This window comes from Saimiri boliviensis, chromosome 5, assembly GCF_048565385.1.
Source record: "Saimiri boliviensis isolate mSaiBol1 chromosome 5, mSaiBol1.pri, whole genome shotgun sequence".
Taxonomy (NCBI): domain Eukaryota; kingdom Metazoa; phylum Chordata; class Mammalia; order Primates; family Cebidae; genus Saimiri; species Saimiri boliviensis.
The window spans coordinates 124,852,208-124,870,147 of record NC_133453.1 but is presented as its reverse complement, the minus strand read 5'-3'; the positions used below and the strand labels follow the sequence as shown (position 1 = coordinate 124,870,147).

Below are 17,940 nucleotides of genomic sequence, written 5' to 3'. Positions count from 1 at the left end.
GAAAATTAAGGAATATGTATTTTAAATGACTTTAATGACCTGATACCTGAGGAATGGGATTCTCACTGGTTCTGATAATGTTACAATGTTTCCATTTTCAACACAGTCTAACACATAATGAGTATCAAATATTATCTTCACATATAGCATGCGAAATCAAAACAAAGAGCTTCTTACACTTCAACATTTTTCTGTTGCAGACCAGATGTCTTCTTTCCTGGGGCAGCCCCTCTCATCTTCCCCTCTGCATACTGCTCCCTTCAAAAATAATTTCAGTAGTGTCATCATAAAATGAGCATTTTTGTGACAAAAAAAATTATGACAGCCTGATTCCATTAGGAATTTATATTCAAATTCTGGCACCAAGTTTTTAACAAGTTGGACAGAGATAATATATTACCAAAAAACAAACCAAAAAAAAACTGAAGAAAGAGCAAAGGGCTCAATTAAAACCAACATAATAAAAAGTGACTGTAGGCCAGGTGTGGTGGCTCATACCTGTAATCCCAGCACTTTGGAAGGCTGAGGTAGGCAGATCACCTGAGGTCGGGAGTTCAAGACAAGCCTCCCCAACATGGTAAAACCCATCTTTACTAAAACTACAAAAATTAGCCAAGCATGGTGGCGTGCACCTGTAATCCCAGCTACTTTAGAGGCTGAGGCAGGAGAATCACTTGAACCCAGGGGGTGAGAGTTTTATGCCACTGCACTCCGGCCTGGGCGACAAGAGCACAACTGTCTAAATAAATAAATAAATAAATTTTTTAAAAAGTGACTAATAGCCGGGCGTGGTGGCTCAAGCCTGTAATCCCAGCATTTTGGGAGGCCGAGGCGGGTGGATCACGAGGTCAAGAGATCGAGACCATCCTGGTCAACATGGTGAAACCCCGTCTCTACTAAAAATACAAAAAATCAGCTGGGCATGCTGGTGCATGCCTGTAATCCCAGCTACTCAGGAGGCTGAGACAGGAGAATTGTCTGAACCCAGGAGGCGGAGGTTGTGGTGAGCCGAGATCGCGCCATTGCACTCCAGCCTGGGTAACAAGAGCGAAACTCCGTCTCAAAAACAAAAACAAAAAAGTGACTAATAGACTGTTGTTGTATCACTGAAAATTTCATTAGCTGGGCAGGGTGGCACGTGCCTGTAATCCCAGCTACTCAGGAGGCTGAGGCAGGAGAATTGCCTTAACCCAGGAGGCGGAGGTTGCAGTAAGCTGAGATCGTGCCATTGCACTCCAGCCTGGGTAACTCCGCCTCAGAAAAGAAAATAAAAAGAAGAAGAAAAAAAAAAAGAAAAGAAAATTCCATTTCTGTTTTGGAATTCACTAATCCCATTGTTTTATCTGTTCCCATTTCCCACTATCTTTTTAATTTTTGTAAATATACATTTCAACTTTGAAATTAGTCTTTCAGGGTCCCTTTTCCTGTGCTTTCCAAGATGAAAGACAAAATAGGAAATGCCTTGTTTGCTTTGTTTCCCCATCAAATGTGTCTTCCACAGAGCTCCCAAAATAAGAAAGAAGATGTTTATCAATGAGTTCACACCTATGGCAATTTCTAACAACATTCTGCTGTTTTCTACCTAGGTCTAAGGATAAGCTCAAGTAATGGCAGGTATGTTACGTCCTTTGCCTAGAAATGACTTGTTTGATCACTGGAAGTCAAAGCTGTAACACAGCAGCTGAGAAACACCAGGTATCATTTTATAGGCAGGGTGGGCAGCCAATGTGATACCCATTGTTCATTCCGTGTCCAAAAATTAATCTACAGGCATTTGCCCTTAATATTTAGTTCACAAAACAAACTTACTGATTAGCTTTTTGAAGTTCTCGCTGTTTCTGCAAATTGGTGTCCACATATTTGAGTACTCGGCTCTCCGGAACCCACTCATCCCAACTGAAAAAGAGGAAAGTTAAAATTTCACTCAAATATACTCTGTTCTCCAATTAATTTTCTGAGATCCAAGCGGCAAGACTGGATTTCTCTGACGTAATTTGGTGAACTGGCACTACAAATATATTCTCGACTAAAACAAAAATCTAATGGAAGTCTGTTCTGTAAAAAGGAAAACTTGCATTTTCAGAAGCAGCATTCCAAATCTAAGCTGCCAGAGTCCGAAAGCAGATTATTCAAATCATTTTTAGAAATGGCTTAAGAGTATAGCACTTAACGTAAGATTACCTAAGTGATGAGCCTTATCTTAAAGACTTTAATTGCCAAAAATAAAGCACAGGAATCAAAAACACTTTTTTTTTTTTTTTTTGGAGACAAGAGTCTTGCTGGAGTACAGTGTGGCTTGATCTCAACTTACTGCAACATCCACTTCCGGAGTTCAAGCAATTCTCCTGCCTCAGCCTCCCGAGCAGCTGGGACTACAGGCACATGCCACCTTGCCTGGCTAATTTTTTGTATTTTTAGGAGAGATGGGGTTTCACCATGTTGGCCAGGCTCACACCCGTAATCCAAGCACTTTGGGAGGGCGAGGCAGGCAGATCACAAGGTCAGGAGTTTGACACCAGCCTGACCAACATGGTGAAACCCAGTCTCTACTAAAAACACAAAAAATCATCCAGGTGTCTGTAGTCCCAGCTGCTCGGGGGTGGGGGATGGGCCGGAGGCAGGAGAATCACTTGAACCCAGTAGGCGCAGGTTGCAGTGAGCTGAGTTTGCCCCAATGCACTCCAGCCTAGGCAACAAGAGCAAGACTCCATCTCAAAAATAAAAAAATAAAAAAACCAACTGGATAGTTACTGTGTATAATGACAAAGTTCCATACAGCTCTCTAGGTTTTCATTTCATCATCTATGAAATGAGGATAATAACGGTACCTATCTCAAAAGATTGTTATAAGAATACACGTACAACACTTGAGAATCCCTGGAACAAAATAACAAACACTAAAGGTATGTCACAAACATACAAAGAAGACTACAATACTCAAAACACCATCTAGACTGATTTAGCTAACTTTGTAAAGTATTACAATGACTTGACACCATTCTTCACCTTCATTCACTCACAAATGAACACGTATTAACTTCTGAGGCAGATCAGAAAGCTGGCTTTCTAAATTAGAAGGCAGAACCAATTCTCTTAAAAATATTAAGGCATTCTGGCACTTCAAAAAGCTTGTTCAAAACAATTTCTGACTGTTTTTTCCTCAAAAAAGCCAAGAAAAAACAAGGTTATTTCTTAGGGAATGCTAAATTTTTTGAGCAGTAAATCTTTTTTCCTGCTGATGGAGCTCCTTTAGTGACACAATTAGGTGTATTCACAAGGTAACCAATTTAAAAAGGTAACCAATTAAAAAAAAATTGTTTAACACTTTCTTTTGTTTAATAATTTCCCACCTCTGACCTCTTATATAATACAGCCAAAAGGAAAATAATAAAAAGCAATCTTCAACATGATTTCCTAGAGAAAACTTCAAAACATGCATTTACCTAGAGGTCAGGAGGGGGTGGTGTACTGAGGGAGCTCCTTCAGGAACAGGAAAAAGGGCTACAATATCCTCATGTGTCTTCAAAGATTTTTCAGAGCGCCTGGGCCTCACAGCACTTCTGATACAGACAGCATAGTACAAAGTAATCTCAGTAACCAGGTGCAGAATTTAGCTTCAGCTTTATTAAGATTCATTTACAAATGGAATATTTGTCTGTGTCAACAAATTCCAATGAGGTTTGAAAAGTTAGAAATCTCAATCCTCTATTATGTTTTTGAAAAAAGATTAACTGAAGTTTAAGGAAATTCCAATTTGGGAATTAAGGTTTTGTTGAATTTTAAAAAGTACCCCACAAACCATTTTCAAAATAAGAAGGTTATTTTTGAGATATTTATGTGTATTTATATGTATTCCAATTCTAAATCAAAGGGAGTTAGCCAATTTTAAATTACAAGGTTCCATTTTAGAACCTTACAAATCCCTTCCCACTGATACATAAAATGTATTTTTAAAAAACACCTTGCTCTAAATGCCAAGTTACAGCTAGAGTTTCCTTTATATGTAAAGAGCTGAAAATCCTTGCTGAACCAAAGAAAAATGAAGTGGACAACATCTTTTGCTCTAAGGAACATCACTACTAGGGTAATAACTGAAGGTCAGACATTCCGAAATTTTTATATTTAAGTTAAGCATAAGAGAATTTCAGAATTTTCTAAAGGTCATTTGTGAGCGCAATTCCCAAATTTACAATAATCCATGGTAATAACTGAAGGCCAAACACTCAAAAATTTTACATACAGGTCAAGCATAAAATAATTTCCTAATTTTCTAAAGGTAACATGACTAATTCCCAGAGTCACAATGATCCATGGGCAGTATTTACATAGACTAAATACACAACACACTTAATAGGTATGTGAATAACTCCTCCCCCTTTCAAAATGAGTTTAAAGCCTTCTTTGAAGACTTTCTAGAGCTAAAATTCTTACAGTATTACATATATCTACATACCAAGTGAACCAAAGACATTTCTGATATATTAATATTCCTCAATACATCTAAAAAGATAGTAACAAATCTCTAATATTTGGTGCCATTTTAAAATTTTCCCAATCAGTAATATGTGTCAAATTATGAGAACAAAAAATCTACACAAACCTATCATTTCTTTGAGTTACTGGACTACAATACACCAAAGAGAAATGTCCATTACTTTTCGAAGCAATAAAATCAGAAAATACAAGCATTTGGTATTTTCACAATTTGTGAATCTACAAATGCCACAATAAGTCCAGTCTTTGCACTGCACTTATTTATGTGTGCAATTTTATACAGGGTATCTATTATATGTGGAAAAAGAACTAAGCAAAAAAGCTGTATTCACAAAGTGAAATTCTAAAACAATTTTTTAAGGTTTTCAAAAATATCTTCTTTCTTCGATTCCCTTTTCATAGCTTCCCTTAACGGGTTCAATCACTTTTTTTTCTTTCTGAGTCTCACTCTGTCGCCCAAGCTGAAATACAGTGGTGCGATCTCGGCTCACTGCAACCTCCACCTCCCAGGTTCAAGAGATTCTCCTGCCTCAGCCTCCCAAGCAGCTGGGACTAATTTTTAGTATAGATGAGGTTTCACCACGCTGGCCAGGCTGGACTCAAACTCCTGACCTCAAGCGATCCACCTGTCTTGGCCTCCAAAAGTGCTGAGATCACAGGCGTGATCCACCATGCCCAGCCTCAATCACTTTTTTTTAATTTTTATTTGCTTATTTAATTCTAAGAGGGGTGTCTAGCTATGTTGTCCAGGCTGGCCTCAAACTCCTGAGCTCAACCTCAGCCTCCCAACAAGCTAAAACTGTATGCACCACCACACCTGGCTCTAAAACAATTCCTTAAAAATGCAAGAGGTGGGGGAGAGTAAGCCTAACCCATAAATTTGCTTTGTGTTTTTCTTTGATATCCTGTATGGTCTTTAACTTTCCCACTGGTAGTATACATAAAATCAAGATATTATCTTTCCTGTAGAGAAATGAGATTCTTATAACACTGTCAACTTTATCTGGATATTGTATTGTCAGAACATCAGTATGTAAAATATACCTAAGTATACTGAAAGGCAGTTTTAGCAAGGCATTGTTTAGGAAGAAAAAGCTATGAAACACACTAGGAGTCACCAGATACTTTCCTGTTTCCTAGATATTAGAATCCATTTAGTATTAAAATCACGGTTTACTTATATCAAAACAGTTTTCTCCATTATTTTCTCAATTTCTAAAATTGGGAAAATACAAGTCCATGAGGCTGAAGTTACCTACCATTATTAGATACTACCTATTATTATTAGAAATACATGTTGTTGTTTCTTTTTAAAGGAGTCCAGTTCTTGCACTGTCACTCAGGCTAGAATGCAATGGCACATCATGGCTCACTGTACCCTCAAACTCCTGGGCTTAAATAATACTCCTGCCTCAGCTTTCCAAGTAGCTGGAACAACAGGAGTGTGCGGCCACATCTCACTCATTATTAGAAATACTTTAATTATCAGGCCAGGTGTAGTGGTTCATGCCTATAATCCTATCCTAGCACTTTGGAAGGCCATGGCAGGCAGATTACCTGAGGCCAGGAGTTCGAGACCAGCCTGACCAATATGATGAAACCCTATCTCTACCAAAAATACAAAAATCAGCCGAGCATGCTGGCATGTGCCTGTAATCCCATCTACTTGGGAGGCTGAGACAGGAAAATCGCTTGAACCAAGATCAAGTCACTGCATTCCAGTCCAGGCAACAAGAGCAAAAACAGTCTCATTAAAAAAAAAAAAAAAAAACCTTTAATTATTAACTGGGGGAAAAACCTACAAGTTGTCAGGATACACTTTTATGCATTTCAGATTTCTACCTTTCCACATTTATATTAACGGAAGAGAAACGAAAGGTCTGATAAATTCTTCTCCGCTGAAAGCATCTGGTATGTGAAAATAACTTTCTAACAAAGAAATAAAATTAACTGGGTTGGTCACCTGAATAGAGTACTGAATGAAACAAGACCGAAGTCACAGGGCCAGTGAACTTCACAAGGGAAAAAAACCTCCTTCGATAGTAACAGAGTACTCATCAAATCAGATGGCACTGCTCCCATATTTAACCAGGTACCAGAGTTGAGTCAGGTGACACAAAGCCTTAAGTTACTAAAGAGCAATTCCTAAAGAACCATATTAAATAGCAATGGCAGTGCTATCTTTGAAAGACAAAGCATCATTAATAAAATGTAAAACCTCCCACAGTAAAAAATTATAAATTTTTTAATTAAAATCACCAAATAGAGACTTGGGTAAATTTTTAGACAGCGTTATTTTGTGAGGCCCAAGGAGAAAAGTCCCATCACTCAGAGTTCCACTGAATGGACATTCTAGAATGTGTTCAATCTATACTCACTGTCCATTCCTAGAAATAGATCAATAACATCAGTGCTTTACTACTAAAAAAAAAAAAAAAAAAGAAAAAAAGAAAAAAACAGACGCAGTGGCTTATACCTGTAATCCCAACGCTTTGGGAGGACAAGGCAGGCTGATCACCTGAGGTCAGAAGTTCAAGACCAGCCTGGGCAACAAGGTGAAACCCGGTCCCTACTAAAAATACAAAAAAAAATTAGCCGGGCATGGTGGCAGGAGCCTGTAATCCCAGCTACTCAGGAGGCTGAGGCAGGAGAATTGCCTGAACCCAGGAGGCGGAGGTTGTGGTGAGCCAAGACCATGCCATTGCACTCCAGCCTGGGTAACAAGAGGGAAACTCTGTCTTTAAAAAAAAAAAAAAAAAAGGTTTCAGGTGAGACTCTATAATTGAACTTGTTTCTGTGTTAAATCATACAGTAAAAAGTGAGTCACATGAAGTCATTTTCTGTCAACACTAAATCATGTTTCCAAAGATCAAAAAATGGGTTGATAAATTCTGTAATTATTTCCCAATCAAGGAACCTTTATCCTTTTCTCTTTTCTAGACAGAAAACCCAACAAGTTTTGGGCATAGCTGCTTGAAATCACATATGTAATCAACATGTTTGTGATAAGGCCAAAAAATTCAGGCTATCCTAAAACTGTACCAAAACCAGGAAAAAAAAGAAAAAAACCAGAAAAACACTTGATTGCCACATTCAACCAGAATAACTGGTTGGCTATATGACTATTATTATTACGCTAGAACATAATACTCCCAAGAACCAAGTAATTTCAATTAAAATGGCTGAGTACCCTAATTTCTAATGATTCACTCTTACTTCAGTATGTACCATATTACATTAAAACCACAGAAGAATTGAAAATTGGAAAGCATATGCTTGTTATGCTAGTAATACAAACTATCTTGTTAATTATAAATAACTTTAAGATCTAATACTCACTTTTTATTCCAACCACTGTAATGTATGAAGTATTTCACTTGTTTGTCCTTTATGGCAACCTTTACACACTGAAATTTAAAAAAATGATAATTCACTTAGACTTTTTTTAAGACACACTACCTTCTCAAATCATCCTTCAAAGACACTCTACACAAGCTTTATGGTGGCCTAAACAAAATGACTAAGTGAACACTAGTTAAGCTTATACAATACTTGCTACAAAAACTGCAATTAGTCACAAAAGGTCCAACAAAGCTGAGAACCACAAGCATAAAAGGTTACCCTAAATCTGAAATCAACAGACTACAAAAGCTATCCAAGGGCAGCTAATGAAAGCTGTTTGCTTTTCTTCAGTCTCATCAGCCAGCAGCTCTATTTATTTCAAAAGCAAATTCCTCTAAAGCAATGCCTTTAGACTATTATTATAAAAGAGCTCATTAGCTTATGAAAGGCAGTAAAAGGACCTGTTTCAGATAAAATCACCTTAAATAACTTATAAAGCAGTGAATATAAAACATTCCACATTTTCTTTAAAAGCAGCCAAACATCAGGTTGAACGAAGAAAAGAGAAAAAAATAGCTGCCAAACGAAAGGAATTATTAGAAGAAAAAGTCATTAACTATGACAAGTGATGAGTATCTAGTTTGGGATTTAAGTCTTTGTAAGACACAACCCAAAATACCCGCAACAGTTTAATTTGTTTCAATAGCTTCAATTCAAAAAAAACTGTTCACCAGGGTGTCAGCTACCAGGAGTAAAATCAGCCAGTTCGCCAAAAGTTGACAGAAGAAAAACGTTCAGGGACATAAATTTTTCAGGAACACGTAATTTTTTTTTTTTCCCCTGGCAGAGACAGTCTTGCTATGTTGCCCACACTGGTCTCCAACTCCCGGCCTCAAGCAATCCTCCTGCCTCAGTTCCCCAAAGCCCTGGGAGTACAGGCTTCTATATCACAGCACCTGGCCATGAGCCATAATTTAACACTTCTAAAATGTATAAACTTATCATTAAGATATATGTACATACACATATACTGGCCGGGCGCGGTGGCTTATACCTGTAATCCCAGCACTTTGGGAGGCCGAGGCAGGTGGATCAGGAGGTTCGGAGTTCAGACCAGTCTGACCAACATGGTGAAACTCTGTCTCTACTAAAAATCCCTAAATTAGCTGGGTGTGGTGGCACATGCCTGTAATCCCAGCTACTCAGGAGGCTGAGGCAGGAGAATCGCCTGAACCCAGGAGGCAGAGGTTGCGGTGAGCCGAGACCGCGCCATTGCACTCCAGCCTGGGTAACAAGAGCGAAACTCCATCTCAAAAAAAAAAAGACTATTTTCAGACACATATAGAACTGTTCAGTAAGAATTTATGCAGAAATTGGGCCGGGCGTGGTGGCTCATGCCTGTAATCCCAGCACTTTGGGAGGCCGAGGTGGGAGGATGACGAGGTCAAGAGATCGAGACCATGCTGGTCAACATGGTGAAACCCCGTCTCTACTAAAAAATACAAAAAAATTAGCTGGGCATGGTAGCGCATGCGTGTAATCCCAGCTACTCAGGAGGCTGAGGCAGGACAATCGCCTGAACCCAGGAGGCAGAGGTTGTGATGAGCCGAGACCGCGCCATTGCACTCCAGCCTGGGTAACAAGAGCAAAACTCCGTCTCGAAAAAAAAAAAGAATTTATGCAGAAATTGCCTTTAAACATTGCACTGTTTTTTATTTTATGGGTTCATTTTTTAGAGCTACAACTGTTCAAAGTATAATCAAGTCTCACGCCTGTAATCCCAGCACTCTGGGAGGCCAAGGTGGTTGTATCACGAGGTCAAGAGATTGAGACCATCCTGGCCAACATGGTGAAACCCCCTTTCTACTAAAAATATAAAAATTAGCTGGGCGTTGTGGCTGAGGCAGAATCACTTGAACCCAGGAGGCAGAAGTTTCAGTGAGCTGCACTACACTACTGCACTCCAGCCTGCTGACAGAGTGAGACTGTCTCAAAAAAAAAAAAAAAAATTTAATATTAGCTTTTACCTTTAACCTAACAATTAGCTCAATGATTAATCAACACATATTTACATTTAAAAGTAATTTTAGCCATGTTTCTCACCAAGTCATTCACCACAAAATGCTTTTTGTTCCCACAATCCACCTTCCCCTGCATTCATTCTCAGTTGCTACTTCCAGATCAGTAAGAAAAATGGGAGAGAGACAAAGAAAAGAAAGAAAAACGGAAGAGAGTAGCCATGTTTTAATTTGAACCACTAAGCAAAACAATAAAAATCCCAGAAAAATGAGGAAATATATCAACTACGAACCTAAAAAAGGCAACGCTCTTACTGAGGCAGCAAGACACAGAACCTATGTATTAAATAGTTCTATCCAGTAGTTTTGGCCAACTTCTGGAAAGAAAACAGGTTTCATACCTTTGCTTCATAAAGAAGAGGCCCATGAAAGCACAGCACTCGCTCACCTGTAAAGGAGGAAAAAGTACCGCATTAATTATAATTCCTTCTCATATATAAAAAGACTCCCATCTTAGAGAGTCATCACACTTTTATTAGGATATTCCCAGTCAAATTAGGAAAAATGAGTACCCCTTTGGCTCAAACCTCAATCATACCCTGCAACAAAAACATGTTGGTATCTGATGGTAAAAACAAATACAATTTATTAGCAGGTCATCTACTAAAATAATCACATTACCTTTCACCTGTTAAGCACATAAGCAGAATCTCCTGCAAAGCTGTCAAAGTTGGTTGGTTGGTTTTAACTGTGTATCTGAAAACACAGTTTTTAAAATGCTTTCCTCATCTGTTTTTCTATGTTTAGGACTTTACCTTTCACTTGTACCTCTGCTTCCAACCCTTTCACTGAGTAAAGTATCCTACACATTAAAGTTATCAATATGCGGCCGAGCGCGGTGGCTCAAGCCTGTAATCCCAGCACTTTGGGAGGCTGAGGCGGGTGGATCACGAGGTCGAGGGATCGAGACCATCCTGGTCAACATGGTGAAACCCCGTCTCTACTAAAAATACAAAAAACTAGCTGGGCTTGGTGGCGCGTGCCTGTAATCCCAGCTACTTAGGAGGCTGAGGCAGGAGAATTGCCTGAGCCCAGGAGGCGGAGGTTGCGGTGAGCCGAGATCGCACCATTGCACTCCAGCCTGGGTAACAAGAGCGAAACTCCATCTCAAAAAAAAAAAAAAAAAAAAAGAAAAAAGTTATCAATATGCATCAGAGATGACTGTATTAAAGGGTCTGTCTTACTATGCTCATTCCTCAAACGTGGAATGATGTTCTAGGTGCCAAGGTGCTTCAAAGAACAAAAAATAAGACCATAATTCCAATCTTTGGAACTTAACAGTCTATGTTGAGTCTACTTGCAAGACTAAACAAAATGTGAGGACCTGGAAGTCTTAGAAGCATCATTTGTCTGTTCATCAGACCCATGGACAACTGAAGCATTCATGAGTGTCAGCTCTTTTTTAGCTCTAAAATTAAAAGAGCAGGCCGGGCGCAGTGGCTCATGCCTGTAATCCCAGCACTGCAGGTGGCCAGGACGGGTGGATCACCTGAGATCAAGAGTTGGAGACCAGCCTGACCAACATGGCGAAAACCCTTCCCTACTAAAAATACAAACATTAGAGATGGGCGCAGTGGCTCATGCCTGTCATCCCAGCACTTTGAGAGGCCAAGGTGAGTGAATCACCTGAGGTCAGGAGGTCAAGACTAGTCTGGCCAACAAGGCAAAACCCCATCTCTACTAAAGATACAAAAATTAACCAGGCATGGTGGTTATGTGCCTATAATCCCATTACTTGAGAGGCTGAGATAGAAGAATCGTTTGAACACAGGAGCTGGATGTTGCAGTGAGCCAAGATCACACCACTGCTCTCCAGCCTGGGTGAGAGTAAGACTCCGCCTGAAAAAAAGTAAAATTTAATGTCTAAAATAAAATTTAAAATATTTTTTAAAACTATGTATTTTCAAGCCTCACCAGAGACCTATATAATAGAATCTTCCAAAGCACAAACTATTTACTTCGTGTGTGTGTGTGTGTGTGTGTGTGTGTGTGTATATATGAGACAGAGTCTCGCACTGTCACTCAGGCTGCAGTATAGTAGTGTGTGCCACCATGCTCGGCTAATGTTTGTTTTTTTTTTTTTTTTTTTTTTTTTCATTTAAACACAGAGTCGAGTTCATAAGGTTGAGTGAAAGCCTTGAACCCGTAATACACTTAGGTTTTTTTTTTTTTTTTTTTGAGACGGAGTTTCGCTCTTGTTACCCAGGCTGGAGTGCAATGGCACGAGCTCGGCTCACCGCAACCTCCGTCTCCTGGGTTCAGGCAATTCTCCTGCCTCAGCCTCCTGAGTAGCTGGGATTACAGGCACGTGCCACCACGCCCAGCTAGTTTTTTGTATTTTTAGTAGAGACGGGGTTTCACTATGTTGACCAGGATGGTCTCGATCTCTCGACCTCGTGATCCACCCGCCTCGGCCTCCCAAAGTGCTGGGATTACAGGCTTGAGCCACCGCGCCCGGCCTAATGTTTGTATTTTTAAGAGACAGGGTCTCACCATATTGGCCAGGTGGGTCTCAAACTCCTGACCTAGTGATTCACCCGCCTCCGCCTCCCAAAGTGGTGGGATTACAGGTGTGAGCCACTGCACTCGGCCTTTATTTTTAAATCAGTTCTATAATTCTTGTAAGTAGTTCACTCTATAAAGAATCACTGGTAGAGGCTGCTGGGCCTAGGCACAGCATTTCTGAATTGAAGTGGAGACTGGAAAACAGGGAGATCAAAGACTTCTCCAACAGTCCAGGAACAAGAACCCAAACGGGTAAACTATACTGCTAATGAACAACAGCGCCAAAGATTGGATCAGATCTGTTTCCTAATTTCACTGTCCAGGTACATTTTAAAGGCACTCTGAAAATGGCCTACGATTTTTGTCGCCTTGGCTGCCGCTGCCAGAAAAACTGCAATGGAGTCAAAGCCGTTTGACCTCCACTCTAGCTAGTGACCCTAGAATTCTGTTGAAAGAATTAACAGCTAGCTGAGGATTAAGACCCAAGACAGCAAATGCTTCTTTCAAAACAAAAACAAAACAAAAGAGAATTTCCAACGGAAGACCAAGTCCCGTGCAAAGCAATCACTATGCCTTAGGAACTGCTTACAGAACATATACTACACGCCATTATGGCCGGGTCACGCCTGTAATCCCAGCACTTTGGAAGGCCTAGGCGGGTGGATTCTGAGGTCAAGAGATCAAGACCATCCTGCCCAACATAATGAAACTCCATCTCTACTAAAAACACAAAAATAGCTGGGTGTGGTGGCATGTGCCTGTAATCCCAGCTACTTGGGAGACTGAGGCAGGAGAATCGCTTGAACCTGGGAGGCAGAAGTTGCAGTGAGTCAAGATCTTGCCACTGCACTCCAGCCTGGTAACAGAGCAAGACTCCATCTCAAAAAAAACAAAAAACAAAACAAAACAAAAAACAGCCGGGCGCGGTGGCTCAAGCCTGTAATCCCAGCACTTTGGGAGGCCGAGGCGGGTGGATCACGAGGTCGAGAGATCGAGACCATCCTGGTCAACATGGTGAAACCCCGTCTCTACTAAAAATACAAAAAACTAGCTGGGCATGGTGGCGCGTGCCTGTAATCCCAGCTACTTAGGAGGCTGAGGCAGGAGAATTGCCTGAGCCCAGGAGGCGGAGGTTGCAGTGAGCCGAGACCGCGCCATTGCACTCCAGCCTGGGTAACAAGAGCAAAACTCCGTCTCAAAAAAAAAAAAAAAAAAAAAAAAAAAAAAAAAAAAAAAAACAATTTTTATAAGTTCACAAGTATTTTTTTTACAAGTTTGCAAGAATAATTAAAAACAGTATTTCTCGTTGCTTTTTTTCTACCATTACATAAACTCTGCAGTGTTTCAAGACGGTTCTGTTAGCATTCATCAAATATTCCTTCTCCCTTGCAAAATATTCTCCAATCATCTTATAAAATAATTAAAATCATTTTAAAAGGTGGTTATAAATTCTGTTTTAAACATAAGTAGAAAACACACCTGGAAAGTAATGTTAAGTACGGACAGACTCTCTTATGTACCTTCCAAAACTTTACCTGGGGGATACCCTGGTTCCTACTCTTTTCCAATTATACCACTAAATAGCACAAGTAATTCTCCTCTTCTAGCAACCCTCTAGAATTAAAGTGCTTCCTCCAGAACAGCCATCTTTAGACTGCTCCTACAGCAGCGATCAACTTTTTGTGCCTTGACAGTTTGATACAGCCTACGAGCCGAACAGTTTCATAAATACATAAAACACACAGTAGTACAAAGGGAACCAACTGTGCTGAAACATCAAAACATTTTATTTTTAATTTGGTTTTATTTTTTTAAAGACAGGGTTTCACCCTGTTGGTCAGGCTGGTCTTTTGAACTCCCAACCTCAGGTAATCCGCCCGCCTTGGCCTCCAATAGTGCTTGGATTACAGGCGTGAGCCACTACGCCCGGGCAACATCAAAACATTTTAAATGTCATGTTCTACGATATTACAGGAGCTCCTTATTTGATGTTAATTATTAAACAAGACTTAGTGGCTAATCCAATAACTACCCTAATTTAGAAGAAACCGGAATGACTAAGTGATAACTGAATGCAACTTCCACAACTCTAATGCTGAGATACGAGAATATACTGCAAATACTAATGGGGATTTATTTGGTTTTTTTTCGGGGTTGGGGAGGATTTACACTGTAAATTGAAATGCTAAACTTCAGCTAGACAGAAAAAAAAAAAAACCTTCCTCATTCAAATTCACGTACCCTCTGAATTATCTCCACTGACTCTAGTCTAGATTAAGAATATCTGCTCTGAGGCCAGGTGCCGTAGCTCACACCTATAATCCCAGCATTTTGGGAGGCCGAGGCGGGTGGATCACTTGAGGTCGGGAGTTCAAGACCAGCCTGACCAACACGGTAAAACCCCGTCTTTTTAAAAAAAAAAAAAAAAAAAAAAAAAAAATCTGCTCTGAGGCCAGGCGCCGTGGCTCACCTCACGTGTATAATCCCAGCATTTTGGGAGTCCGAGGCGGGCGGATCACCTGAGGTCTGGAGTTTGAGGACCAGCCTGACCAATATGAAAAAATCTCGTCTCTACTAAAACAAACAAACAAACAAAAAAACTAGCCGAGCATGGTGGCGCACATCTGTAATCCCAGCTACTCGGGAAGCTGAGGCAAGGGAATCGCTTGAACCTGAGAGGTGAAGGTTGCGGTGAGCTGAGATCGCGCCATTGCACTGCAGCCTGGGCAACAAGAGCCAAACTCCGTCTCAAAAAAAAAATGCCTAGTACCTGTAAAATAATGAATCCACAGGAGGTAGAGTCCCAGCTTCTCAAGGTGGGAGAAGGGTATTAAAACTCAGTCACCGCCTGGCGCGGTGGCTCAGGCCTGTAATCCCACCACTTTAGGAAACCGAGGAGGGTGGATCGCTTGAGCACAGGAGTTCGAGACCACACTGGGCAACGTGAAAACCCGTCTCTAAAAAATACAAAAGAAAAATCAAACCAAAACAAAACAAAACACTAAAAAAAAAAAAAAAAAAAAAAAAAACACAGCCGGGCGTGGTAGCCCGAGATGGTAATCCCAGCTACTTGGGAGGCTGACGTGGTAAGGGCGCCAGACGTTGCAGTGAGCCGAGACAGCGCCACTGGCACTCCTGCCTGGGTGACGGAAGGAGACTCCATCTCAAAAATTTAAACAGAAGTCATTCATTAACAGAAATACTCCTAAATCCCCCTTAAATAGCCCATAAACTCAAAATATGCAGTACTTCGGTTTGGGGTTTACGGCTCTAAAAGGAATTCTAATGCAAGTCTACAAATCCCTTGAACAAAAAATCAAAAGCATGTAGACATCATATTTAAGGTAACAGGCACAAATTTCCATAGCAACGAAAAGGAATTTTCAAGTGTTCCTCCTTTCCGAAAGAATTTTACTTTTTCGCTGTAAGACCTCCACCTTATTAAACGTTAATGGAAGCGTTGCGAAAATTTAAAGAGCTGCCTTCCACTGCAAGTCAATCTAACCTCAGCCAAAACGTCATCGAAAGCCAATCAATAAAAATAAACTCGACTTCCAGATCACTGTTAAACACTGAAACTAATCAAACTAATCAATTACTGCATTTAAAAAATGTCGAGGCCGGCCGGGCGCGGTGGCTCAAGCCTGTAATCCCAGCACTTTGGGAGGCCGAGGCGCGTGGATCACGAGGTCAAGAGATCGAGACCAGCCTGGTCAACATGGTGAAACTCCTGTCTCTAATAAAAAAACTAAAAATTAGCTGGGCATGGTGGCACGTGCCTGTAATCCCAGCTACTCGGGAGGCTGAGGCAGGAGAATTGCCTGAACCCAAGAGGCGGAGGTTGCGGTGAGCCGAGATCGCGCCATTGCACTCCAGCCTGGGTAACCAGAGCGAAACTCCGTTTCAAAAAAAAAAAAAAAAAAAAAAATGTCGAGGCCATGGGATTTACAAATGTTAAGGCCGTAACCCAGCATTCCGATCATTTTTCTTTACTTTTTACAAGCAATTGCACTGCGAGGGCGCACTCCCATGACGGGAGGATCCTGGCACGGCGCCGAAGCACAGCAAAGGGATGCCTCCAGGCAACACAAAGCGGAGAAAACCGCTCAGCCCACTGAACGTTTTTTGTTTTTTTTTTTTTTTTGGTCCCCACCCACCACTCTGAAGCGGAGAGCCCCGGCAACGTCGCCGTCGTCCCGGAAGGGGGCGCTGCGCCTGCACACAGAGCAGAGACGCCGGCGGCCATGATGGTGCCGCCATTTTGCAGCGGCCATTTTACAACGCAGTTCTCCCGCCCCGTGGCGCCAAACCCACCCCCCTTTCCGCGGCTCCGAGTCTCCCCCGAACGCGACCACCCCGGGGCTCCAGGCAGCATCGAACCGCCAGTCGTGGCCGCACAAGCAGCCGGGCGCCCCGCAGGACCGCCCGAAGCGGCCGCCGCCCTCCCCGCCCCCCACCGCCACATCACTTCCCGTGACCGCCGCCATGGCGCTCCCACCGCCTCCCTACAATAGGCGGCTCTCTCCGCGCCCGCTTCCTCAGAAAAACAACAAACACTCGACGAAGGTGCGCCCCGCGCCGAGCGCTCGCTCTCCCGCGCTAACGCCTGCGTAGCGCTCTCGCTTCACAAAGCGCTTTCTCACAATGACGCATCGGAATGACCATCCGCAATGCGCTTTCCCTGCACAAAGCCCCGTCCGCCGCCTGCCCGGGGCGCAGCCCGCGCCGCCCCCGGGCCCCCAACCTCAACCACGTCCAGACCGCCTTTATCTCCTGCGCCGTTAGGTGCCTTTTTCCCAAAGACTCCTACTCACCCTCCTGGAATTTAGGCTTAGGGTCCTGCTTCGGCGCCATTTATAAGTGATTCGCCGCCTCCTCCTTCTCCCACCACCCCCGACTACCGCCCCCTACTCTCTACCCCACCCAACTTAGCGTCAGACGCGCCGTCAGGCACCGCCAGCTCTACATCCTGGACCGGATTTGCCAGCGCCGGATGACCTCACAGCACCGCGACCCGCGCAGGCGCTGCCCCAGCCAATTGCAGCCCGCCGCGCCCGCGCCGCCCCGGGGCACGCCGGGACTGGTAGTTCCAAGTTGGTGGAGGAGCCTCCGGGTGGGGGAGGGGCCGGCCACCCCCACCCCCACCCCGGCCACCTTCACCCCCACGCCAGCCCGTTTCCATCCCCCACCCTCCACTCTCCACCCCCCCGCCTGCTGCGGGTCAGTAAAGCGGAGATTTGATTTCCATGGAGGTTAAGGTGGGGATGGCGACGGGGGAGACTGGGGGCGGTGAGCCACTAGAGATAAAAAAACGGCAAAGGCCCAGCTGCGAAGTCCCTCGGGCAGATAAGCCCCCACTGATGCTGAAGTAGCCGGAGAGAATAGGGCTGCCTCAGAAACCGCCATTCAAAAGCATTCCGCTAGTTTTTGCATCGAAAAGCTTTAGGGTCCGCGATCTGGCCACAAGGGGGTGGGAAGCGGAGTCCGCTTCTGGAAGCTTCCTTGGGTAGCAGGCCCGCGG

At 42.6% G+C, this 17,940-nt stretch overlaps 1 protein-coding gene across 4 annotated transcripts in view; it reads right to left on the bottom strand.

Moving 5' to 3' along the window:
* Positions 1-17,393, bottom strand: part of MORF4L1 (mortality factor 4 like 1) — a 42,626-nt gene extending 25,233 nt beyond the window's left edge. For 2 of the 4 annotated variants that reach the window (XR_012517806.1, XM_039479930.2), the window contains exons 1-6: positions 17,234-17,393; positions 10,256-10,302; positions 7,834-7,901; positions 3,444-3,560; positions 1,810-1,896; positions 178-258 (exon numbers count right to left, since the gene is read on the bottom strand). Coding sequence is in view for 3 of the 4 variants with exons in the window: in XM_039479930.2 (XP_039335864.1) it covers positions 178-258; positions 1,810-1,896; positions 3,444-3,560; positions 7,834-7,901; positions 10,256-10,302; positions 17,234-17,273 (440 nt within the window). In the remaining variant the exon portion in view is untranslated. The remainder of the gene's footprint in view (positions 1-177; positions 259-1,809; positions 1,897-3,443; positions 3,561-7,833; positions 7,902-10,255; positions 10,303-17,233) is intronic. The other 2 variants (XM_074399911.1, XM_039479931.2) reach the window with 2 other exon arrangements.
* Positions 17,394-17,940: the final 547 nt, after the last annotated feature.